A 27,962-nucleotide genomic window follows, 5' to 3' on the forward strand; every position below is an offset into this window, starting at 1 on the left:
GGGGCGTGACACGCAGCTACGTAATGTTGCTTTCTCTGTCTCTCAACAGGGCGTCCCTCTGGAGTTCCTGTGTGGTGTTGCCCCTTCTGGCTCTGACATGGATGTCTGCGGTTCTGGCCATGACAGACAAACGCTCCATATTGTTTCAGATACTTTTTGCCGTGTTTGATTCATTGCAAGGTTTTGTGATAGTCATGGTCCACTGCATTCTTCGGAGAGAGGTAAGAAAGAGAATTCCTCTGGCAGAGAGGCAGGATGGTTAGACGATTAATTTCGTTGTTAACAAATATGATCTTTTATTTTAATATCTTCAGATTAAAATCATTTCCCCTAAAGACAGTCATTTGAAAGTTAAAACTAAAGGGAAGCTCTAAGGCAAAGTTCAAGCGGGCTCCTTGGACTCTGAAAGTGACAGTTAAAACAGATGGAACCGTGCAAGAGAAGACGCTGCTGCCCGGGTGCCAAGAATCAGGGAGAGTAGATTCAGGAGAGGTCATAGGCAGAGACGAGTCTGTTAGAGACACTGGTGGATAAGACGCGGTGGGGTGGCATATTTTTAAGAGGCATAGTTCATAAACATAATACAGTGATATTTCCTACACCCACTCCCAAACCCATGTTTCTTTCTATACAGCATATCCCCATTCCTTCATACTTTACTAATTTCATTTTAGATAGAAAATGTTGAAGATTAATGGGCAGTTCTTGTGTCTCTATACTAAATTCAGTTAAGTTTGCTAAAGATGAATGATTTTGAGATGGATATTTATTCTCAGAAAATACCAAAAATGTGCCCAGTCGAGAAGGGATAGGCAGTAATTGTCCTCAGGAACTCTAGATCTATAATCACAGCCTTTCTCCAGGTCATGGTTGAGGTTTATTGTCAGCAGTGAAGAAAACCAGTCCTGCTTCATGAGTTGAGATGCCAACCTGCACCAAATCCACTGAGAGCAGTGATAGATGTCAGACGTGATTTGTTTAGGGAGAAAATATTGTTTTCCAACCAGTGCAAAAATTATGCTGAGTGCTTGAAAGCACTGACACAGTATTTATAAGGTTTATGAGTCATTTTAGTGTTTACTCTGGGGATGGTGGCGACTAAAACACAATGACACAGTGCCATGCGAGTAATTTTGAGAAAATGGTCCACACTGTCATTTTGCATTATCCAGCTTGTTTGAGAACTTTATTATGATGTACACATTGCAAAAATACTCATGTGCATATGAATACATGCCACATGGTTTTTACAGTGATGTGTAAGGTAACCAAAGGTTTTTACCTGATTAACCAGATGGGGAGAACAATATTTCTGAGCTACTTCAGTGAAGTACAGATGTCAGCAATAAACCCATACATGTGTATTCTAAGAACATTATAGGGTGAAGAGTGACTTCACATTGTAAAGGGGGCAGTATATCATCATTTAAAAAATCTGGTTTAGCAGGGTGCCGGGGTGGCTCAGTCAGTTAAGCATCCAACTTTGGCTTAGCTCATGATCTCACCATTCATGAGTTCAAGCCCCACAACGGGCTCTGTGCTTACAGCTCAGAGCCTGGAGCCTGCTTCAGATTCTGGGTCTCCCTCTCTCTCTGCCCCTTCTCCATTCACTCTCTCTCTCTCCTTCAAAAATAAAAATTAAAAAAATAAATAAAATGTGATTTAGCTTACAGTTGCCGAGCCTTATAATTCCTTCATCACTAATGTCTACCTGGAGTATCAAGATTAAAAATGTTTCAAGTATTCAATTCTTTATAGACCAAAATTAAGTAAAAGTTAAAAAGAAATTGTATAATTTAGGGCTATGCTATTCTTGAACTATAGCTATCTTGTGGGTCTTCTGTGTTAATATTATCTATAATATGTTTATGTAACAAAATTTGTTCTAAGTGAATGGATGCATGATGCCTTTTTGATTGACAATTAAGACTGAACATTTGTGGGCTTTAAGCAAGATACATAATATATCCACACACAGTTTTCAGAAGATGTTAACACTTGAGGTGTTGAAGAGGAGAAAAGTGTCCCATCTCTAAGTAGGCCTCTCTTTTTCTTCAGAAATAAGCTTTTCAGATAGCCCTAGGCTATGATAAAAATATTCAGGTTTTAAAGTGACATATCTTGATGGCTTATTATCAGATTTTTGCTCCTTACATGAAGAAAAATATTTTATTTGGCACAAAAATTTATTTCCATCAGAACTTTTTTCATACTTGCTAATTGAACTAATAACTGTCAAAAAGATTATTTATGGGGAATTAAATCAAATCATATAAGTGCTTCTGTTAAAATAGATGTCTGTAAATATATGTTTTCTGTTTTAGCGGGGAGTAAAAATATGAATATTGGCCCCATTATTATTGCATTTTCAATAATTCGGATTGAATAATTTTATAGCTGATAAATTAATAGCAGAGTCTCAGAACTCTTCATTCTTACACTGAAATGAACAATGACATATCCATTATTTTTTCATTGACCCTTAAGAATACCCTGTAACAGTGCTATAAGAACACAGAGCAGATTTCCGTTATAGGGCAAGTCTTTTTCAGAATTTCTCAAAGGAAATTTTTACGGAAAAACCAAAAGAACCTTGTTTAAATGGGCTTTGCAAATCCCAAAGACCACATCATTGGAGGCCTCATGGGGTTCAGAGAAACTCTTTTTGACCTTCTAACTTCATATTGCCTAACACCAGCAACAGGTGTGTGTCCTACCACCTGTGAATGCACCACACTAACATTGGCCACGGTCTAAGAGAATAGGAGCATCTTCCCATATCCTCATGTCTCCTGTGAACAGAAGTGCCATAGAAATACACTGGAGCAAATGGACTAGCTACCTACCTGTAAAATACTGGGTAATGACTCCTATCAACTACTTGATTATCCCATAGGAGATTTTAGAAATATGATTTTACCTCTACTGCTTTTTTCCACTTCAAACTATTTTTCACAATAATCCAAGACAATTTGTATGGGTTTTATTTATTAAAAATGTATAAGCAATATAAGAAATATTTCCTTCGATTTAGAGGGAGACTGGATACAGGTATACTTATTTTTATTTCTATGTATTTTTGACACGCAGTAACATAATTTGGTCATTTGTAGTCTTTATTGATTCTTCCAATATGAATTCAAAAGTCTTTTCCCATATTTACTTTTGCAATCTTCCTGTGAAGGAGGCGGGTGTATGCAGTGGAGGAATATAGCCTTGCAGTTTAAGAAGGAGAAAAGAAACGAAACCATATAACTGGCATTTTAAATGTGATGTATATGGGGCTTGATTTATTCTAAATGTGCCTTTGCTTTTAGTGGATCCAATTTTAAAACCAAATCATTTCAAGTCAGAAGGGAAGGGAGAAATGCTCACTTTGGTGCTGTCAATTATATTCCACATTAAAAAAAAAAAAAGCAAATTGATTATTTGCATAACAATTTGTTGTGACCTTCAGAGTTGACATCTTAATATGTAAATTTTGTAAAATTTGTATTCCTGAAAATACAGTTTCTTTTTCTGGAGCAACTTTCTCTATTGAATTGCTTTAGTAGATGCCTCTGACAAACGAGAAAACAGAAAGGGGGAATAAGAAGAAAAAACATTAAACCAAATGATTTATCACACATTACTTTCAGCAACAAAAACTAGGTCTTGGAAGCTAATATGTATAATACCTCATAAGACAGAATCTAATAGAATAAATATAGTTGCTTCCTTCATTTATTCGTCATTTCATGATTGGAATTCATTTGCATTAAGCACATAACGACATCTACTATTTACTATTCTCCACATTGCTATGGAAATTCAAACCACACAAGTTATGAAACCTTTGAAATAGTTACTGTTGCTAGGAAACCACTTTCTTAGTGCCTGCACATTCTTCTCATCTCTCCTGTCTCTGGCTGTGCCTGGCTCTAAGACAATCTTACAGCTTAATGTCAGAGGGGGAAAATAACAAGATTGTGATACAAAATAAGCTACAATAAAACCCTTTCACTAAATGGAAGGAAAAAGGCAAGTACTTAAATAGATAATTTTGTTGTATCAGTATGTGAGGGTCCCGTGGCTGCTCTGTAGTGGAAGGAGAAGGGCCAAGCTCCTCTTTTCTCTTCCCCCAGCACTGGCAGGAGGTCTAGGCTGCACCAGATGAGGTCCCAGAATCTTCATCCAACCCACAAAGTGATTTTGTAATAAAATGCTTAAAATAAACATGCACAGCTTTTTCTTTCTTTTTTTCCCTCATTCTCTCTTTCTCTCATTCCCCTCTACCTTTTTTTTTCTTCCATTTCCAGTTGGTCTATTTCCATAAAGGATACAGATAAACAAAATGATTTACAATCACATGGCAGTGAATATATGAAACAGACAAGCATCCTTACCTATCTTATCTAAAACCAATATTCTCTCAAACCATTAAAAAAATAAATGAAGCCAATAGTGGTGAAATAACTAGATAGCAATTTGAAAAGCAGTCGTATTGCATATAATATAGTTCAGATGGAGAGTTGCGTGAATCTCCAAGCCTGACCATATACAGGGAAATTAGGTGTGACTCCTTATTATAGAAACGTGTATCTGTGCACTCCCTTACTGAAAGGCAGCAAGAGTTTCAGTTAGTCTTTGGAGATGAGGGAGTGGGTGATAGGAAACTTCAAAACATAATGGGGTCCTGAGAGGGAAAATGGGGTTAGAGGATTAAGGGAGTGAAAATTTCAAGTAAGGGAAGATGGAGAGAGATTACTAGGCATGTGGTTTCCATGGAATGCACCTATGGTGAATATAGAGTGGTCTTCTCTGGGACCATCTGGGGTACATGGAGGAATAAAGCAAGTGATGTGTTCCTAGACACTTGAGTGATTTAAAAAAAAATTGGTTGTAACTGTAACACCAAGAGAAAGGCAATACTTACATTTGAGGGCATAGCATTGATTAAGTGATATTTTAGAGCTTTCCCATGGGAGTGTTCAGTGGCCATGGTAAGAAGCCACTGTGTGTCATGTCATGAAGAAGCTCAGTAGATTTTATAAAGTTAGTGAGTGGTCCAGGATGGGAGGGTCAGGGTACTACTGATCCTAAGATTTTCAGCTTGCTCAGAAGAACAAAGATTTAACAAGGAAGTACGTTGCTAAGAGCCTTGTCTTTGTCACGCTGAATTGAAAGTTCAGGAAGAAAAACATTTAAAGATTATTTTGTTTTGTTTTCTGGGAATAGGAGATTAGCTCATGGTACTGCAATAAAACTGGATTTTATCAGGGGCACCTGGTGGCTCAGTTGGTTAAGCGCCCGACTTCCACTCAGGTCATGATTTTATGGTCCGTGAGTTTGAGCCCCACGTCAGGATCTGTGCTGACAGCTCAGAGCCTGGAGCCTGCTTCAGATTCTGTATCTCCATCTCTCTGCCCCTCCCCTGCTGGCGCGCTCGCTCTCTCTCTCTCAAAAATAAATGTTAAAAAAAATTAAAAAACAAAACAAAACTGAATTTTATCAGAACAGAGAATAGAAAGCACAAAGACTGCCTTTAAATAGGAACATGGATGGGACATAAACAAGGAGGATAAGCTTATATTACTGTATACTTATTTCCAGAAATCAGCTCATTCCACTTCTTAAGCAAGGGAATATATAAATCCTACCTCTCCTTCCAGAGTAGGCTTTCCTGACCTGAGCATACTTGCAGTTATATTATGAATATTTACATCAGTCTGAATCTGCACTTTTGGTTCTCCAAGCCCATGCAGAGATCTAGGAGTTTAACAAGAGCACGAAATCAGATGAGTAAAATGGCATCAGTGAACAAATTGAAACACAGAGTTCATGGCAGAGATTGCCAAACTCAGGCATGTCTGCTAGGCGGTACCCAACCATGTCTTGCTTTACCTAAAATTCTTCTGAGTATCTGGCCAAGTGGATAGGCAAATCCCACTTCCCACTCCTGCCACTTCCCTGGGGTTCCACTCTGCAACATTGTTAAACTGGTGGCAGGAAGTCAAGTATGTCTGGAATAGAGGCTTGAAATAAATGGAAGTGTGGAGGTCATGAATTAGGATTTTAGGTCCTGCCTCAAAGTGGATGGCAAGAGGCTCAGATGAAGTATCTTCTGTGAAGGTAGGGGTGTTGGATCTGACACACAGCTTCCTCCCCCATTTTCTCATTCACATGCCAAAGAAATGCTGTTCCGTTTTTCAGATCACATATGTGACTTGCCCTCTAGGGAAGCTTGTGCTGTGCCCAAAACTGATACCAAAAAAGCTAAAAATCTAGTTTTGAGAGTAAGTGATCCTTTAGCTGTTAAAAGATTACAGTAGAAAGTCATCAGGACTGAAATTTAGGACTGAAGTCCCTATTTTCCTTCTATGTATAGCAAACAACAAACCATTTTTTATTCCCTTTGTTCTCAGAGAAGTCAGGTAATACTTTCATAACGTGAAGTCATTCGTGTTGATTATGGCAGTTGCGTAATACACATGAAATTGAGAAGAACCTTATTGGTTAATTTAATGATTAAATTACATGGAATTTAATATGATTAAAAAGAGCTGAGTCATTTGTTTAATATGAATCAATAATAAACATCAGATTCAGAAAAAAAATACAGAGTACATAAAAAACTCCCTCCTCCCCTAAGCTACCACACTCAAATAATTATAAAAATGTAACTCAATTTCTTTTCTTGTCTTAAAATGATCTCCGGAGTAGGAAATGAGGAATAACTGGAGGTAAAACTGGCTTCTTAAAAGGTAGAGATTTGGGGTCTGAGCTGCTTGGTAGCTAAATACAGAGCCCATTTCAAACAGAGCAGCTCTTTCCTGCGCGGCTTCTCTGAATTGCAACGCTGCCAGACACCGCTCAGTGCTCTTCCCCAGCAATCTCTAAATCTGGCACCAGCTTTCACAGTGACACTCTGCCAACTGCCTTCAGAGTGAGGACCAACCGAGAGGCTCTCAGCTTGCTGCTCCTGAGAGGAAGCAGATCGCTCTCCTGTGGGGGACGAGGGAAGTGAGACACACCCCTGCACACTTCTTTGAATTCATGTCTCACCCAGGAATGCATCCACAATAAATGGGCATATAGCTTTGCAGGAGTTTTTAGAGCAGCCCCCAGCTGGAACCAGCCGGGACAACTCTGGTGGTGCCCCTGGTAGATACTTTCAGAAGACAGCCTCCATAGCATATTCTTTTTACCTCATCTTGTTTTTGAAGATGTTTCTTGGTATGCTTTTTTCATTCCACAACATGACATCAGATTTCCTTAAAGTGCCCTATATATTCCAAGGCTATTTACATACCTGTTCTTTGCTACTCCCCCAATACTTTTTAACCCTCTGTCTGGCTGTCACTTATGGCGAAAGACCCATTGCAGAGTATTATAAAGAGAGGACATTTTGGAGACTAGATTTTAATTGTGCCAGAATAAGGCAAGTGTCTAATTACTCATGGCAAGTTTACTTAAAAATTGTATTTACTTGTCTTATGTAAGTTTAAAAAATGATAACATTGCAAGATGTGGGAGTTACATAAAAATTTTTAATTAAATTGCTACCTAAAATAAGTGCCTTGTTCCCTATGAAAAGTAATAAGTTAGGTGAAAGAGCTTAAATAATAAATCTATGAATCTTCTAACAATTTTTTTCTTCAGTCTTAATCACAAGCCAAGAAACACCAAGACTGTTATTGTCCAGCACTGTAAATATGACAGTTGGCACAGAAGAGTTCAATATCAGGATGGAATAGGCTGATAGAGATTCTGTCTTTGTTTTTTGTGCTTCCTTGTTATCTAGAATTAATACTATTTCTTGTGGTCTTGCTTTTTAAACAATTCCAGTTGTTCCCCAACAGTTCAATCCACATTGATTCACCAAAGATAAAAGTCATTTTGTTTACTTGATGGAAAATTCAATTAATTATCAAAACGTTTCCAAATAGCTGCAGATGCATTTCCCAGCTACTGTCTTGCCTAAAACACCCTTTTCTGTGACATGGAATATGCATTATGAAATCTAGCCTAATCATTCTTCCCTGACAGTGTTGGACAAATATTTAAGGCTAATTCATCTAGATCGCCTGAATGCACTTTTAAAATTTTGTAAAAATCGAACAGAGCATTTGGAATCGAGGTGAATTTCTCCTGCAGAGCTTTCTGAATTAGAAGTAACTGAAGCCCTAAAAGTGTCAGAGAGTCTAGCACTTAAATTACAGCATTTATATGATCACTAAAATGACTTTGAATTTACTGGAGAATTTTTATGTTTTTCTGTTTTATATTTCTTCTGAATAGCATTGACTGATTCACAAAGCTGACATCATTCTCCAGAGTAGAAATGCCCTTAATCCATTGTCATATTTGGGAACTGGGGAATTTAAAGTATTGATTTTGTATGTGTATGTTATGAAAAAGAGTAAGATTTCTTCTGTATCTCCTTCACACGATCAGATAGTGGATTTTGAAGAGAAACTTACAGAAGTTGCTTTTCCATATTTCATTGTCAGACAAAAATAGCCTTGGCAGCTACACTCTGAAGGTCTGAAAATAGAGAGTGGTTAGTGGGTACCAGTTCAATTACTGTTGGTGTTACCAAGTGCCACTCTCATATGTTATATATGCCAGTATTTAGAAATAGATTTGAAAAAAAATCTTCATGTGACAAGCTCCTGGAAGGCAATATTTTGAACATATTACTTATCTACCTTTATAAATTGTGTTTCTTTAACAGTTGCCTTTGGCACAAACAGAAAATTAGCGTGTACCTATTTTTCTGACAAATATACTTTCTTAGTGTTTTCTCCCAATGCAGATTTCTGTGTAGCAAACAGTGATCGTCTGGCAAACACTAGACACATTACCAATTTTTTTATTAGTGTGTCACTCTAGGACCTACAGATATTACTTCTTAATCTAAAGAGGAGCCTGAAAGCATTTGCATCCAAAGAATCTAACTTTGTCCATGTCATGTCTCTTTCAAGGGAGAAGCTGTACGATTTAGTTCTCAATATTTATCCAATTCTTCAGGAAAAGATGATGAGAGTAGATTTCACTGAGCCTGTGCTTATACCAATGTGTTTTAAAGACCAAAGAAGAAATTATCTTGCTCAGTTATATCAGGGAACTTCTCATCCTTTTTTCCCAGTAAATCTCAGATTAAAAGATAACAGAATCATAGGATAGAAAAGAGGTCGGAGAGCACTGAGTTCATCCTCCACTCCCTAAATTCATGGCAAGAGTGATCCCATCACCAGGATTAGAACCTAAGGTGGAAAAAAAGAAATAGACAAGGTCTCATCATACATACTGGTTGGCCTGGAGTGTGCAGTGGTGACTAAACCTTATGTCACTTTCCAAATCTTTCAGTAATGACAATCTTTTCAGTTGCTGAAAACAACTTAATAGGCTCAGTTTTCTTCTGGCCAACATGTATACTATGCACATCTCACAGTAAAACAGTGACAGGATATTTTATGCCAGTGCTTCTCAAAAGTAAAGATCATTCATTATGTGTTCACTTTCGTCGTCTGTGTGATGGCGCTACTGTCACACAGGGGATATGTGACATCATCTCTGCTTTGTTTTTTAATCCAACAAAACAGATTAGAATAAACTAGAGGGAGAATATCAATACTGTGAAGCCAAAACAACAAAATATGAACAAAATGACCTTGCCATTGACTTGGATAAGAAGCAACTGCGATAATGTCTATCAATAGCTTGTTAGGAGCCTAATGAGCCACAGGAAGTGGAAAAAAGACCTGTTGATGCAAAGGCATCATATGATCAGAATAACTCTCAATTGATTTGTGTGTTTCTTATTCATCCATTCATGTTTACTCGTTTAATAAAGGATTTAATGTTCACATTTCCTTGTGGTATGTGTTTCTTGATTCAGAATCCAATTGTGAATGGGTGTTAAGGAAATTTGGCTTTGCTAAGTGATCTTCTTCTTCTTCTTCTTCTTAAACAACCAGAGACAAGGTGTTTTTGTTATCTTTCTGTTTCATTGTGTTTTCTTTTTACACCAGGGCACATAGTACTTGAAGGGAGATAAGAAATCATTTCCCCAGTAGGATCCCTTACATGAGACATAATGGGAAAATCCCAAATCAATTCCAGTTGAAGATCATTGAGTAATCTCATTTTCACAATGTTTAAAGCTATTATGAAGATTATGCCACACCAAATAGTAAATCCCCCTTGAAAGACACACACATTGTTTGTAACAGTGAAAATAAAATCTGCCCGCTGGCAAGAATTGCTGTTCAGCCAGACACAGCCATTGTGATAACTGAGGACTTCCCAGCGCTTCCCTCTATAGATTATGGCAAGTGATCAATTTCCTTAGCATAAAGTCCAGGTATACCAGTATACATTTTAAGAAGTAAACAAAATGGGTATTAGATCATAAAACAATGATAACTGCTTTCTCAGTTGATTGCCAATATAGACAGTATTTTGTCATTACCAAGAGAGAAGGAAATTGATGTTTCTCCCTCACCCCCACAGGTTCAGGATGCATTTAGATGCCGATTGAGAAACTGTCAGGATCCAATCAATGCTGATTCTTCAAGTTCTTTTCCTAATGGGCATGCTCAAATAATGGTGAGCTTTTATTTTTCTTCTGATGGTTGATTAAGTCATGATTTGTGAAGGGCATAAACAAATTTTGAGTGACTTTGGCTTTAGTTCATGAACAGACTGAGAGACACCAGATAACCATTCTCTCTGGATTGCTTAGGAGGAGAGGATCTGTTATTGGCCCCTTGGTGCCTTGAGTATAGGGTCTCCATGCAACATCAGAGTACTCTCATCCGTGCACAAAATTAGGGATAACAGTTTGTCCACAGGAATATGTTTGTTTACAGATCAGAATACTGTGGACCTTCACTTCTGGTCTTAAAGCATTGGTTCTCGACCTTGTTTGTGTATTAGAATCCACACTCCAGATCAATGAAATCAGAATCTCTGGAGTGGGACCTACATATCAGTGGTTCCAATATGCAGCCTAAGATTAGAACCACTGCCCTCAAATAGAAGAGGGTAGCCACAATTCCACTAAAAGGGCTGTCATTATACATGGGCTCCAACTATTGAGATTAAGGGGTACTTTAGGCGTCGGCACTTTGGTATCTTTTAGAAATAAGATTTAAACTATGATTTGTTAAAATCAGGGCTCAGAGATTTCTTTTACAATATATTTAATTTATTATGAATGTTTTGGGATTAGGCAACATAAAATAGTGTAAGCTATATACTAGTAGCTAAGACTTGAGAAGGAATAATCAATTCTGTGTTAAAAACAAATATTGAAATTTCTAATTTAAAATATTAAAAAATTCTAAATAATATCGTCCAGTATATGACCAGAAGAGCTTGATTAAGATGGGCTAATTTAATTTTACCATTTAAAAAAAGTACATGAGTTATTTAAAATAAAATTTTAGGAAAATACGGAGATGAAACTCAACCCTAGCAGGTTGTAGACCAGCTTAGTATTGTTTAATCTTCCATTTTAATTCCTAAACCTAAAAGTCTTTTGTCAATTTGAATGAAAATGGATCATGAGAAGAGCCTAGTTTGACTACCAAGGTTTGACAAAGCTGTACTATAAGATACTATATTATAAACAATATATTCAAAGTGAATACTTTGAGAATACAAAAAGACATGTATTTAAGTATGTTTGTAATAGTGCGATTCTTTTTTATTGTGGTTTAAGGAATTGCCTTGAAATTCTATCCTATTGTATATGGTGTCAGTCTCCTGACTGAAGATGACAGTGGGTATTGTATTGCTTTATTAAAATTGTATGCCATTTTTCCACTGCTTTTATTCAGCATTCGGTCTCTAGGAAGTAGTCTTGAACACAATTTGATTATTCCTTGAGAATTTTTTTTTGCACAAAATAATAATCTAGTGCTGCCTAGTCAGATATCTGTAAACTTCAGTTAATCTAGTTAGTAAAAGTCACTTGAGGTCTTCATCAAATGATGATTCTATACCTTATTATTTCTTGTTACAGACAGACTTTGAAAAGGATGTAGACATTGCTTGTCGATCAGGTAAGAATATTTGGATTTTGAAAATATCATTAGGGATGTTAAATCATTTTTATGATTTTTATTTTAAAGAAAATGCTGCAGTTTACATACCACATATTACTGCGGATGAATAGAGAATCTTCCAAAGGGAAACATTTCAGTAGCAGAATGTGGTGGAGAGGGAGGGGTGGGGGGGTGAAGGGCGAATGAGGATTGAGAAACTAAGAATTAGGAAGCACAGCAACAGGAGAAAAGCATTGACTTAGAGACCTAACACTTCCATTCCACTGCTTACTGGTTGTCAGGTGTAAGGCCAGGTTAGCCTCTTTGTGCCTCAGTTCTATCATCTGTGAAATATGGGTTGTTGCAAGGATCAAATACATTGTGTTTGTGTGGATCATACTGCTGCTATTGTTATATTCTTAGCAAGGCCCAGAAGAAACCATGCAGCAGTCTCTGCCTTAGAGCGCTAGGGTCCGTCCCATGGACATGGTCTCTGATGGCTATCCTCAGCCTGTGGCTAAACCCTCACCAGGAGTAGATGATTCAAGAGTTTCAAAGGAAACTATTTGTTTAATTTTTTGGATAATTCCAGTTGTTGCAAAAGTTTCTTTATATTGGGATATATAACATACCTTATTTTACCTTGTATTCATTGACTTTAGTGCTACTCTCTAGAATAAGACTGGATATCTACTTCATCTAAATATCTGGATGTTTAAAAGCAAATACTATTTAGTCCAATCCAAGTCCTTTTTCTCCAGACTAAACAAACCATGTTTCCTCATTCATTCCTCATAGCATTCCTCACCGGCAAGCATGGTCCCCCACATAGCCTCCAATTTGTCAATAATTTTTAAATTATGGTGCCCAAATGTACACATTTGTTCAACATTTCTCATAGTTGGCTCTTTGCTTATATTAATGTTATCTACATTTGCATATTATTTCATAGCAACTGGTATATTACTACTGTCAACTTGTCATGTAAACCTCAAAGACTTTTTATAGTAGTTGTCACAACTTTACCAGTATAGGATTATATAAAGGCTCTGGGTTTTTTTCCCTTGAAGAAAAATCTGGCCTTGCATTTATCTCTGTTTGCTAGTTTCAGGTTAGTGTTCTATCCATTTGAAATTTTTTGGCCATTGAAAGTTTGATAAGAATATTTTCTGAACATTTATTCAAACTGTCAATAAAAAAGTGGGATGGGAGAAGAGTATAGATCCCTGCTGTGTTCAGTAGGGCACCTCCCACCTACCCCACACTGACTCCCTTTAAGTATATTTTTCAGACTCAACTGATAAACATTAAACATCTATGCAGGCTCAGAGATTACAGAGTTGTTATAATCACAAGAATATGAGAGACTAAGTTCATACTCTCTTTTTTTAAATGCTTATTTAGCTATTTATGAGAGGCAGGGGATGGGCAGAGAGAGAAGGAGAGAGAATCCCAAGCAGGCTCTGCACTGTCAGCACAGAGCTAGACGTGGGGCTCAAACTCATGAACCATGAGACCATGACCTAAGCCAAAATCAAGAATCAGATGCCTAACCAGCTGAGCCACCCAGGTTCCCCCATATTCTCAGTTCTGAATTTACTGAAAATACTCAATGTAGAATATGGTACTAGCAGAGCAGAATAACTGTCATAACTTGGGAGCACATAGTGGGCCTGGGGATAGGGTATTAGGAATCATTCTTTCTTGTTTAATATCTAACAAAGTATTGCTAAGAAACAATCTTACTGGTGTTTGGATTTCTAAGTCTACCATTTCTGTTTTTGGAAAATTGATAAAACATTCTCCTTTGCTCCATCCGCCTCCGTAATTTCTCAAAGATCACTAGCCATGGTGCCAGGTTCCACCTCTGTGTTCCAAGATGGGACATGATCTGTCTGGGGTCCAGAAGCCTGACTTTATTTAAAATAACTAAGTATTCATTGGATTCCTATTTTCCTACCTTTAGTTTAGTTTTCTTTCAGTCTCTTTTGGTGTACTCTTCACAGTTCTCCTTGACAGAGAATCAAAATAGGAACAATTAGTTTTGCCCAGACCAGCAGTGTTAGCATCATCTGGGAACTTGTTAGAATTGCAGACTTTAGGCCCTACCCCAGACTTACATGCTGGGGTACAGTAATCAGTGTTCTCACAAGCCATCCAGGTATTCTGATGTATGCTGAAGTTGCAAAACCACCGTGTTAGACCATCCTCTCCAAGCTGTGATCTCATTCATCAGTATTCATCCTGCTCTTTTGTTAAATGACCCCTTAGCCCCAGACTTCATTGCATTCTGGGATTTATTATTCCTACCATTATTTTATTGGAAAATATTTTTGTAACGTTTTCATTTTTTTGTCTGGGCCCTTTTTAACTAAGCTCATCGGGAACTTTCCTCTGAGTTTTTCTAGAGGTTTGTGTTCATGTACAAATAGATTTAATTTTAAAGTTTCAATTCATGGACTCTGAGTAATCTTTCTCTATGTTGAAATTCACGTTCCCAAAAGGTAGAATATATATCTGATAATGCAAAATATTTAGGTGCTTTTTGTTTTGTTGTGCCGTGTTTGGGTTTTGCCTTTCACAACTTAGTTAATTTCTCGTCAAAGTCCTATCCCTTCAACATCATGTCTGTATGTGTAGGTGGCATGCATTTGTTTATGTTTATCCAAAATTTGGATATCTATTTTAAGTAAGTCTAAGAGGAAGACCTATCTTTAATATCGAGTAGACACTATTTCATAAGAAGAATTATCTTTCCCCAAATATTTAAGATATATAATTTTTCAGTAAAGATAGCTGTGTCATTTGATAAAAATGTTGTGAGTAGAACTACAAATGGTATTAACTGATACAAAACTAAATGTAGCTTGTACAAATACAGATCATAAAATCAGTATTCAGTACCAAAGTTTCACTTATAGTTTACAATATGTTCATAAAAGTATAAAATTATCTGTATGTCCTTAATGTCAAAAGACATGTGCCTGTAACTGCCTTTAAATTGTATTTCTATAAATTTTGGATTAATTTTTACATATAGTTAAGATTAAAAATTTAGAGATTTTTTAAAAGTATTTTATTTAGAATGTCATTAACTCTATTAATTTAACATACTTTGCCCATTAATGTTTTTATGCAAATTGTTCCTAGCAACCACAGTTTATCACTGATCTATTAAGAGGTTTAGAAATAACTTTTTAAAACTAAATGATTCTACCTTTTTATATAATAAATACAAAAAGTTACAACCAAATTGTGGATTAATAAAAAATATATAGGGGCGCCTGGGTGGCTCGATCAGTTGAGCACCTGACTTCGGCTCAGGTCATGATCTCCCTGTTCATGAGTTCGAGCCTCGCATCGGGCTCAGTGCTGACAGCACAGAGCCGGGAGCCTGCTTCGAATTCTGTGTCTCCCTCTCTGTCTGCTCTTCCCCCGCTCATGCTCTGTTTCTCTCTCTCTCTCTCTCTCTCTCTCTCTCCTTCAAAAAAAAAACATTAAAAAAATATATAGATGTAAGTTTAACTTGATTTTTAGTGTCTGAAACAGAAACCTAATACAATAATTATATACAGTATCTCAAAAGATAAGAGATTACATGAATGATGCTTTTTTTTTGAATGATGCATATTTTGCAGTAATTTTGAAGGCTTCTTTATAGTGGGGAAAGACATTCGTGATCTGTTTTTCAACCTCTGCTTTAATGCATAATTATGATGCTATTTGAAAATTGGATAACAAAGGGTAAAATTCAGTATATCTGAAACTTTTCATGAGGAAACAATAAACCAAATATTTTATAGTTATCTATGCCTAATGACCTTTTCATTGACAATTGCTCTGCTTTGTACATAGAACAGCATTTGTGTTCTGTGTGCTTTCAATGCCAAAATTACCAAGAATATTTTTTTAGAATTTCATTCTTTCCTACCTCAAAACTGACAGTTGTTTACAACTAAGCATGCTTCAAGTCATTCTGCTACTATTACTCATAATATATGACTTTCTTCTTATATAGAAACAAAAGAAAAAAACTAAAATATATTTCAGTCAGAAATTCTGAACCTTTTGTTGGTTTATTTTGGCTTGGTTTGGTTTCATTTTTCCCCTCTCTTAGTACAAGTTAGCATGCATTTTTAATTTTTCTAAGTCATTATTTTTCAAGCTTAAAATTGAATAGAGTTGTCAGAGACTCATACAGTGTTTCCTGCTTAAAGTCAGTGGCAATTTTAATACCCCCTCAAGGGCATTTGAGCATATGGATTGATCTTGTAAAGGAATTCTTTTTTTCCCACATGGAATTGAAGATGATAAATACTTTTGAACTCTGTATCTACCTTGACCATATGGACTTCATAGATAAATGCTCATTAATTTTCAACATGCATAATTTTAGAGGAATTTTTGATGCAGTAGGATGAAATTCTCATTGATTACCTCTCTCGAGAAGTATTTTAATGAATAGAACTTGCAGAATTCTTTAGGGGAAAAGCCTTGAGAAAAAGTCAAATTCATGTGAACATATCCATAATTTCATAAAACTCTTTGCAGTAGATTGATGGAGAAACTTCCATGGTAATCTGCCTTTTCCCTGAAAAGCTATGCAGAGTTGTGTAAGAATAGGGTACTGAGATTTTTGAAAGTCCATTAATCAACTTTCCGATGTGTTTTAGTTATGGACTACCTATCAGAATCAATGAAGAGTGATTGAGTAATCTGGACCATCTACAAACAATAGATACACAGTTTCTTAAATATTGTTTTTTCGTTTACTAAGGAAATTATTTAGTAGAGAGATAGCAAAATACAGCAGTGAAAAAATAAAAACACATTGTCTTTTCTGAATTTTTATATCCTAACTTATAGTTCTTCACAAGGATATTGGTCCTTGCCGAGCAGCAACAATAACAGGAACACTCTCTAGGATTTCTCTAAATGATGATGAAGAAGAAAAGGGAACAAACCCTGAAGGGCTAAGCTATTCAACACTGCCGGGAAACGTCATTTCCAAAGTCATTATCCAGCAACCCACGGGTATGCACATGCCCATGAGTATGAATGAGCTGGGCAATCAGTGTTTGAAAAAAGAGAACAGTGAATTGCGAAGAACTGTGTACTTATGTACGGATGACAATTTGAGAGGAGCTGAAATGGATATAGTCCATCCTCAAGAAAGAATGATGGAAAGTGACTATATTGTGATGCCCAGAAGTTCTGTAAATACCCAGCCATCAATGAAAGAGGAAAGCAAAATGAATATTGGTATGGAAACCTTGCCACATGAAAGGTTATTGCACTACAAAGTGAATCCTGAATTCAACATGAATCCCCCTGTAATGGACCAGTTCAATATGAACTTAGATCAACACCTTGCACCCCAGGAACATATGCAGAATTTGCCCTTTGAGCCTCGCACAGCTGTGAAGAATTTCATGGCCTCTGAGTTGGATGATAATGCAGGACTATCAAGAAGTGAAACTGGGTCAACGATATCAATGAGTTCATTAGAGGTAAGCAACAGAATAAACCTTTCCTTGATATTTTAAACAGTTGATATTTGATAAATTGATTCATGTGACACTGGATTGAGTCACATGAAAAGAGTCACATTACCTCTTAAAGTTATGTATCACACAAATATTTTAGGCATGTTGGGATTAAGATTCTAGACATTTTTTTTTTTCCAGTAGTACATCAGAATGCCCTTTCTCAAGATCACGTTTTAAAAAAGGAGTCCTCTAGGGGCACCTGGGTGGCTCACTTGGTTAAGCGTCCAACTTCACCTCAGGTCATGATCTCACGGTTTGTGAGTTCGAGCCCCGTGTTGGACTCTGGGCTGACAGCTCGGAGCCTGGAGCCTGCTTCAAATTCTGTGTCTCCTTCTTTCTTTGCCCCTCCCCAACTTGTGCTGTCTCTCTATGTCTCTCAAAAAATAAATAAATGTAAGAAAAAAATTTTAAGAGGAGTCCTCTATAATTAAAAGGATAACTATCAGTCATAATTCTTTCAGAATGGGAACCAAGTAGAGCACTCAATAGAAAAAATAGAAGATCCTCCTGATGTTTGTCAGGTACTGGAGATCCTTCTGGTGGTTGAAGTAGTTCCTGGATGGTATTACAAACTCAAACCAAAATCTGGGTTTTCTGTATAAGAGCATCCATTAGAAATACCAAAAATTGGAATGTTTCTGTGGGGTCTTCCATTACACTAATTATAAACTCTATTATTATGTTAGGTCAATATCTTTCAGAGTAAATGTTGTGATCTTAGCTCCTGCATAATGATGACCGCTAAAACTTTTCATCTTAAATTGTGAACTCTCAGGAGGGATGTACATTGATCAGGTTAAGAGTCAGGACTCTCAGGTCCAACCACATGGCTTTTATAAAAAAAGCATATTCCCCTCAGCTTCTTTTTTGCTCATAAAGTGAAGTACAGAGTAGTCAACTGTTAGCAGTATCATTCATAATTTACTTCAGTTAATCAAGTAAGATCTAAGGAATGTGTCTTGCTTTTTTGTGACATGCATCATATCACTGTTTTATAAGTGACTTTTATATCTTGTATCTTGAAATTTTGCTGTAAACTACATGTATTCTATTACATATGTTCAGTATACAGTGCTGATCTATTACATATGTTCAATATATAATGCAATACATGCATTATTTTGTATGTCTTGCCAATTGTTTTAATATTCTAGATCATTTCATAAGACACTAGTTAGAGAAAGATACTAGAACTGGTTGCTTCCCCTTTCCATCAGATATATGATGATCACTGTATGTTCTAGTGTTCAAAAGTGCCCAGAGACAATTATACATCCCTACTCCTCACAAAGCCATTCCTTCTACTACATCAACATGAAGAGAGATCCTGTAAGGCTAGAGTAACTTGGTGAGTGGTATGATTTTGAGATTTTTTTTCCCCACCTGGACCAAGGAACTTCTAGACTAAAATGGGAAAGTGAATGGGATCAGAATAAATCCCTAGATTCTAGATCAACCTTAAATACAATGGGGTTTCTGAGAAGAACCATCCCTTAGAACCAAAAGAATAGGGACAGTGAGGCCAAATTAAATCTAGAGTGGCAGGAGCTCCCACTAGACAAAAGTGTTCCATCTTTCTCAATTAACAGAATAGCTACTATTTCTCTGTGTCTAACTGGTATCCCAGAGACTAGCATTACTACAGTAATGACTACATAAGCACAAGCTACATAATGTTTATATAAAATCACAAAAGTTTCAAAACAATTTTCTGTGAGTGTGCATATAATAATATAACATCCTAAGTAATCATAATTCTGATGTACTACTTGAAAATCATAATGATCGTATGGAGTCTTCTATATGGAATGGCTCTTTAAATTGTGCTACAGGGGTTAGAATGGAATTATATTAAAATATTTTGCTTATTATAAAAATGCTTTACATCTAAAGCCTAAAAACCCTTCCAGGTTTGAGATTGTACAGGTTGTGTGTGCTTGAACAATAGACTGAATTTCCAAGTGCTGCTTTGTTCGGTTTGTAATTTTTCCAAATCTCCATATCCTTATTACTAACTATAAGCATCATATATAACTGCGATTCAGCCAAAAGATCTACATTTAAATGACTTAGAGATCACAAGGCTTACATCTTGAAAAGGAAGAAAATGCAGGATTCAGAATGAAAATTCAGGTCCTCATTTTCATTCTTTAAGAGAATTTAATAGTAATTGCTTATGGGTGACCATTTTAGGAGACAGCTGAAAGAGAATATATAGATGTGGGAATGAATAATAAAAATTAGCATTTATATAGCATCTTTCATTAGTAGATCCTCAAATCACCTTAAAAACATGAATTAATTAATCTTCACAACACCTCTGTGCAATGGATAAGTTGTTATAATCCTTGAAGTAAAGTCATTTATTCAAGGTTACAGAGCAAGTGCATAGCACATCTAGGAAAAGAATCTTTCTGTCCTGATCAATTTTATGCTGTCTAAAAGAGACAGTAATGTGTCTGGACATTAGCAGGAGAGCAACTTTAAAGTTAGTTTTAACCCTTAACAGACACATGGTCTTATGGTGAATAAAGACATGAAATGGATAAAGTATAGGTATACAGAACTAGCAAATTTTGGAGACAGGACTGTGGGCCATGCAAAGTCAGTGGTGCTTTCCTTATTAGCAGAGTGATGCAATGTCAGGTCGAGTTATCAGTTCTGCTGGACTGTATCTGTAGGGACAACTAGTGGGGGAGATGATATCCTGACATTAGAGAAAAAGCCAAAAGGTGACTGGAGTATCTACATAAAGAGGGGGTCAATAGTTCAACTTGAGTCGTCTCCCCCTCTGCGTGAGAAGGAAGATGGCAGCCACAGGAACATCCAGCTTGGGAAGCTGGATCAGCAGAAGATGGCCAGGTGCATCAGGATCCTTCCAAGGATATAATAAAAATGATGTTCATATTAATTCGGGAAGTTTCCTCCAGAGGGGTGGGTATTCACAAATTGCCATGGTGAGAAGTGGGGCGGAGTGGGAAAAAGAGAAGGTAAAAGCTGTCAGTTGTAGCACAGGATGTGATATTCATAAGAAAAAGAGAAGGCAAAGGAAAAACAAGATTTGAAGGAGAGGAAAAGAAAGCCAAGGAGTGGGTGTGTGTGTGTGTGGAAATGTTTACTCAAATAAGCAGGAGGCAACAAAGAAAGAGGGAGGCTCCCCAGCCCTGAAGGCAGTGCTAGCAGAAAAGGTTCCAGCCTCCAGGGGACTTTGTTTAGCTAACCCCCAATTATTTATTGGGTATAAAAAAATTTGATAAATGCATGAACTTTCCTTTTCTACTGCCTAGTATTACCTTCTTTTTCTTTCAATGTGTGGTCTTCCATCTTCTAAACTATATAAGCAATTCTGAACATTTTAGTTTCTAAAAGATTTAGTTTCCACAATGATGGGGTAATTACAATTTTCTTATGGTAGAAATCCTCACAATGGCTCCAGACCTCCATGACCTCAAAGTGCTTTAAGGTTAAGAAGAATAAAATTGTCATTAGCACTTAAGTCATTCACCTTCAATAACTGAGAAAACAATGTGTTGATATTTGGTGTGTACATAAAGCAAATAACCACTAGGTGCTATGGATCAGATGGGGGGGAAAGGGAGGTATCCTAGTTCTCAAGCCATTTTGAGGACTATGAAACATAGTTTAAATTTTGGATTGCAGTTCTATTTTTTTTTTGTTTGTTTGTTTTGAAAAAAATCTAGAGATACCATTGTAAGAATACAGGTCAGTATTTGCTTTGAATCTTTGGAACAGGGGTATTTATTCCACAGCCTATAGCTGTTAGATTTAAATAGGAAACATTTCCTCACTCAAAAAATTTCCCAGTTTCTAAGCATGTCCTGGGCTTATTTGGCACATGGTCCCCTGCATCACTAAGAGTTGATGCCGATTCCTGTGCCTCTGGCTGACAGAGAAGATTGGCCACTAAGAAGCACTGGGGAGGGATTGGAGGTGGGCAGAAGAGAGAAATCCAGTATATTTCTCCCTCACTTTTTCTGCTTTAAGCAGCACCTTGTGCCTATTTAGCTGCTGTTCCCTAAGGCTTCCAGCTTCTTCCAGGTGCCTCAGCCCCCGGCTTAGGTCACAAGGTCATCTCCCTTTGTCCAGCCTTAGGGGATAGTCTCTTCTGCTAATCTCTGGGTTGCTTCATGATCCTGTATGTGGCTTCTCAGCTCCACCATCACTTGAATTCTTATGGAACAATTTACTCAGATGTAAATACATTAAGTGGTCCCTCTCATTCTCCTGACAGACTTTGCCTTGGTTTTTCTTATTCATGAAGAAACTTTTAATGACTAATCAGAGTTAGGTAGTAGATTATGAAATGGTTTTATCAAAAGTAGAAAGTTTGCTACTCGAACTTTTCTGACCACGTTGGTGTGAACTTAACTATATATCTGAAAATCCCTCTCAATTTATAAATGGGTACGAAGGGACGCCATTCTAGGCTAAATTTTTATACTCCGGTTTTCCTCTGGACATGAATTGTAGAGCTTTCGCTATAATGGTTTTTAAAGGTAAAACATTTTAGCTATAATGTCACATTACAGTTGCCTCCCTTAGAGCTACTGTGTGGATCAAATTAGATAATGGATGTGAAAAACCTTTGAAAATTGTAAGCACTTCAGATGTAAGGTTGTGTTATTATTATATCATTACCATTATATCTTGAATTTCTGTGAAGAAGCTTGAATGCTGTGCTAAATCGATATTTAGGATTTTAGACAAAATATTATGGCCTTACTTGGGAGCTGGGAGACTGTCACTAGCAGAAACCATTACAAAACTGACCATTGTGCAAAAGCTACGTTTTCTTTTTTACATTTTTTTCTCACATAGCTGTGGTGAAAGGGCGCCTCGCCCTTCTTTAGTGTTTTGTTTTTGCTCCTCTATTAGGGAATTTTGTTTATGCACACATACAAACAAAACTGGCGAAATATGTCATTTTGCAATATTTATTATCCTCAAGGTTTTTTTTCACAGATGTTTTCAATGGATTTGGTATCGAAGCTTTCTCCTTGAATGTGTCCATTGCTCGCTCTGCAATAAAAGTTTTAATGGCAGTCATATTGCCATTTATTAGTCAGTGCAATTTATCCCTTGCAGTGAATTTTCTAGTGTCTTGTCCAGTTTAATTTGAAGTGACACAAACAATGAATTATTCCCTTTGAGAAATTATTCATCATTCTAGAGGATTTAGATATGAAGAGATGCCTTAATGCATATACTTGCTAAGTATTCCTCTGTGTAGCCTCATACTCTTGTGCATTTTCTTACACTTAAATCATCCTGAAATTTTTTCCCTTCTATTAGTGATAAGCCTGCATTCCCCTAAATTGTCTTGATCCTTTTGGCTGTCAGTTAATCCATTCATAATGGTTTTCTTTGTGTAGTCTGCCTGCTTATCTAAATTCTCCCAAAGAATGAGAAAAACAACAACAAAACAAAAATAAGAAACAAGTCCAATTATTTTGGACTTGTTTAGCTGCCATAGTGTACCTCCTTCAATTATTCATCCATAATTTTGTGAATTATTGTGCCAGGCCCTTTTGTAGATGCTGCAGACATAAAAGTGATCAAGGCAGATGTGGTAAATTTCCCTGTGGTAAATATACCCTATGGAATAGATAGATAACTAACTGTTAATGAATGGATACTCTAAAAGAGTGTGCTGGGCTGGGGAAGAACCATGGAATGTGAGGGAGAGACTTCTCTTGATAAAGTGGCCTGAGCTTTCTGAAGGGTTATGTAGGGTGAAGCTAAGAAGGAGCGTGGCCTATGTGGATCTGGAGGGTGAGGAGATGGTTCAGGCAAAACAAGCTGTAGTGCAGGGGTCCTGAGATAGGAAAGAGCTTGGGATACTTTCACAGGATTAGAAGACCTGCAGAACAAGGGGTGAGCTCCATAAGATGTCACTGGCATAGGAAAAAGAAACCAGATTTTGCAGAGCCTTGTATAAACAACGGAAGCAAGCAAAAACTGTTGAGTGAAAGATTGTCATGATCGTTTCTCCATCCATCCATCCATCCCTTTGATGATTTGGGAAAGAGAATTAGGATCCAGTAATATTAGGAGAGAGAGTACAGCAGAAAGCCTGAGGACAGTTAGGGAGGTACTGAAGTTACCCAGACAGGAGAGGAGAATGTCTTTGACTATAGAGGTGAAAGTGAAGATGGGGAAGAGTAGGTAGATCGAGAGAATTCAGAGGTGGAATAGATAGCACTTTCTGGTGGATGTGATGTGCAGGATGAGAGATGTGGGGAACAAAGCATGACTCCTAAGTCTCTGACTTGACCAGCTAGATAGCTGACATTTTCTGTGATTGGACAGACATGAAGAGGAAAGGGGTGTTTGGAACTTAAAGGATGGAATTTGCCAGCATGGAATGAATGCTACTATCGAGGAGAGAAGATGAGAAAAAAGAGAACTCAGGAACTCAACACTTAGAAGGCAGGGTGATAAGGAAGAGCCAGCAAAGAACACTTGAGAATGAGCCACAGCAAACAAGGCGAGGGAAGGCGGGGGGTGGGGTGGGGGGGAGGAAAAGCTAAAATGATGTGTTTTAATGAGGAAATGATTAAATTTCAAAAGCTTCTGAGAGTCCAGCAAGATAAGGACAGAAGGTTGACCTTGGAAATTGACCAGATGGAGCTCATCAGAGACCTTGACAAGAAGAATTTTAATGGAGTGTTGAGGACAGAATACAAGTTAGGATGAGTTCTAAGTGGAAAATTAGGAAAAGGAAACCACATAGAAGAACTGAAGAGATTTTTTTTATCACCTACTGTGACAAAAAGGATTATTTGTATCAAGTTATTTGAGAAGTTGGGGATCTAGAGACAGAGGGATTTATATCTTCATAAAATATTTTAGTACCAACCTGGCGTATTTTTTTTTTTTTAGCATTTATTTATGTTTGAGAGAGAGAGAGAGAGAGAAAGACAGAATGTGAGCAGGAGAGGGGCAGAGAGAGAGAAAGACACAGAATCTGAAGCAGGCTCCAGTCTCTGAGCTGTCAGCACAGAGCCTGATGCAGGGCTCGAACTCACAGACCATGAGATCATGACTTGAGCCCAAGTCAGATGCTTAAGTGACTGAGCCGCTCAGGCGCCCCCTCCCTGGCTTATTTTAAACTTATATGTACCAATTCTGCAGTTGTCAACTTAATCAGAAAAAAATTATCATGACCTGATCACTTTTATTGATTCTCATTTTTTAAAAATATAACCACTATTTGTAACCACTTTCATACATTACAATAACTTCCCAGCAAGCTCAGAGGGACATTTGAATAAACATGTAAGTCCGTCACAGTTTCTACAAACCAGTGCTTTGAAATACTTTCCAATATACTGCCTGTATACCAAGGGTAACAGAATTCAACACTCTGGTTCTTGCATTATACCACAATTTCTCAGTACCAGATACCTCAAAATAAACTGGATTTTGCATTGGGAGACACATCATGGAAGTGGAGGTTGGCTACTGTTTGTGACTGTATCATTGGTCATGAAGTATTACAATGGTCTTTAAGTTACTGTAATCATCACAAATTATAATGCCATTAGCTCTTTTCTCAAATAAGTATCATATTGATGCTTTTTCTCTTTTAAAATATAATTGACAAAAGTTACTCTGCTTGACCTTACTTTATGGCTGGAAAGCATCTCTGTCCCACTGCTGTCAGCCTTGGATTGACTGGGTCCTCAAATGTTATTCTTGCTGAATTCTAGTAACAATCAGCAAACTATATCAGGCATCCTGGCTATAAAATATTACCACCCTTACCACTGAACAAGTAGTGAGAGACAGTGGACAAAATGCAGGGTTTGGAGTCAGAAGACCTGAGTGTGAATCCCAGCTCATTTGCTTACTACCCAGGTGAAGTGAGCAAGTCATTTTAACTACTCTGGGACTCAGTTTTCCTAATTCATAGAATAGATATAAAAAAATAATACTTTCCTGACCATCCCACAGGGCAGTTACCATGTTCAAATGTGAAAGCACTTTATAAACTATAAAAGGTTGGAACACTTGGTCAGTTTGTGGGGATATGAATTAGATGTCACAAATTTTAACTTCCCTTGGGCTCTGAAAATCTACCACATTTTTCCCATTCTCTAATTTTTAAGTCTTCACTGCTCACCCCCCACCCCCACCATCTTTAGGCTCTTTTGATTAAAATCTGTTTGCTTCATTTATTTTTTAGCCTAATCCTTTGAGGCTGCTAGTTCTGCTCTACCTTTATGTTAGAATTTAATTTTAATAAAATTAGAAGAGAGAGAAATCTATTCGTAGGAATATATCCATTTTCTTTTTCATATTTCATGTCAACATAGGTGCATAGGTGACATCTGTCAGAAGCAGAATCTATTTCTGATGGTCTTCTAGGTTCCCGTCTTTTGTTCTTGTTCCTAAAATATGTGACATGTGTCCATCAGCATGTCCGGTCCTTAGGCTACACAGCTTTGCATTCAGCAACAACACAACATACTGCTGTTGCAACCTTTGGCAAAGAGACAACACCAGCAGTAGAAAGGCCTCTTCTTATTCTGCTAGCTAGCTGAAACTTCTCATAAGATCTCACTAATTTCCAAATGGAACTCAAAGCTCATGACAAATGTTCTAGCTGCTTAAAACTGTTTCCATGCTTGCATGTTGCTGCATGAATGAAAGAATCTTGCTTAACATATACTTACAAAAACGTCCTGCAGAGTCACAGTGCCAAGAAAGCGAAGCATTCAAGAGCAGAATGGAAACACTGACATGTAGAATAGATATTGCAGCAAAGTGCAACGCGCTACGTTGGAGCCTGATTTTTTTTACAACACAGATAACAATAGTGGTGGGAGATGGCAAAGGAGGCCCGGGTTAATGCCTTCCTACACACTTTTCTCCTTGCAGTATGTCACCAGGGCTAGGCCACAGTGACACTAGAGACAAGAACTGAAGTGACATACATCAACATGCAGCCTTCATTTAATAAAGCAGTGTCTTCAGGGGTACCTAGGTGGCTCAGGTAATGATCTCGTGGTTTGTGGGTTGGAGCCCCTCATCGGGCTCTGTGCTGATAGCTCAGAGCCTGGAGCCTGCTTCAGTTCCTGTGCCTCCCTCTCTCTCTGCCCACCCCCAGTCACACTCTGTCGCTGTCTCTCAAAAATGAACAAACATTAAAAAAATTTTAATAAAGCAATCCTCTTCTCAATGCTCTCTTTGATACTTGAAGACTGGATTCCATGATCCAGCTCCACTCTAATCAAATAATTTCAAAGTTTTTCAACTTTTTAACAAAATCTTTCTTTTAGTATATCTTCTTGTCTAGTGAAGCATGCTTTGGGGAGGTGGTTATTTAGGGAGGTTCTGGTTCTATGTTACATTGTAACTCTAGCTGTAGAAATGTGGGCATATTTGTCAATAAACTACATTAGTGCCTGTCTCTACTATTTAGCAGTTACAAGAATCTCTCAACTATATGGTTAGGGTTCCCTGTTAGGTTATTGAACTTAAGATAGGTATTGGGATAGCAGAAGAGAAAAATATAAAAGACATTTGCCTAAAGGTTTACATATTCAACTGCTTATTGTTTTTAATATTTATTTTTTTGTCCCCAGTTCATCAAAAAAAAAAAAATTCATAGTACAAACAAAACTCTGGAGTGTATGGGTGGCTTGGTCAGTTAAGCATCTGACTCTTGGTTTCAGTTCACATCATAATCACACGGTTCGTGAGTTTGAGCCCCACACTGGGCTCCGTGCTGGCAGTGTGGAGCCTGCTTGGGATTCTCTTCTCCCTTTCCCTCTGCCCCTCCCCCCTCACTCTTCTCTCAAAATAAATAAACTTAAAAAAAAAAACCTCCTATTGGAAACTTGTTTTGTTCTCTAAATATTTTGAGGACCCTTTCTATATTTACCAGATATCTCCTTCTATACTAAATCCCTCTTGGCACATGCTAAGCATACCTTCCTTACACTAATATTCATAGAATCACATTAATTTCATTTAAGTAATGTTTCCTGATTTTATCAGGCCTACTGTCTTATTTTATTAATACATATTGATCTATAACTAGATTCAGGAACTGTTTGACAGAGTCAGAGGCATAGAGGAACACTGAGATAATGGACATCTACACTTGTATATCACTGGGGTGTGGGCTATTTTTTTTTTTTTTTTTTTACTAAATTATAATAAATACGTCAGTTCCTAAGAACTAGCAGTTAGGACTTTCTTATCATGGAGAACCATCAAATACCAAAAAAATTGTGGGTGAGACATACAGAACTTTGGGAGTCAGAAGGCCAGAGAGAGTTTGATAGAAATGAAGACTGAGATAGGCTGGTGGGAAGTCTTGAGAGATGTATATGATGTTTTCCTATAT

The 27,962-nt window shown here is 37.2% G+C and overlaps 1 protein-coding gene and 1 long non-coding RNA gene across 3 annotated transcripts in view; one reads left to right on the forward strand and one right to left on the reverse strand.

Annotated features, from left to right (window-relative positions):
• Positions 1–27,962, forward strand: part of LOC102972589 (adhesion G protein-coupled receptor B3) — a 361,405-nt gene that overhangs the window by 308,206 nt on the left and 25,237 nt on the right. For both annotated transcript variants that reach the window (XM_042986617.1, XM_042986618.1), the window contains 4 exons: positions 50–221; positions 10,498–10,593; positions 12,014–12,053; positions 16,902–17,545. In XM_042986617.1, coding sequence (XP_042842551.1) covers positions 50–221; positions 10,498–10,593; positions 12,014–12,053; positions 16,902–17,545 — 952 coding nt within the window. The remainder of the gene's footprint in view (positions 1–49; positions 222–10,497; positions 10,594–12,013; positions 12,054–16,901; positions 17,546–27,962) is intronic.
• On the reverse strand, positions 3,047–9,428 carry LOC122238661. Its single transcript, XR_006217701.1, has 4 exons — positions 9,293–9,428; positions 8,463–8,526; positions 5,640–5,748; positions 3,047–3,560 (listed from the first exon to the last, which is right to left on the reverse strand). It is a non-coding gene; the product is annotated as an uncharacterized LOC122238661 (long non-coding RNA).

Source organism: Panthera tigris, chromosome B2 (genome assembly GCF_018350195.1).
Source record: "Panthera tigris isolate Pti1 chromosome B2, P.tigris_Pti1_mat1.1, whole genome shotgun sequence".
In the NCBI taxonomy this organism is placed as follows: Eukaryota; Metazoa; Chordata; class Mammalia; order Carnivora; family Felidae; genus Panthera; species Panthera tigris.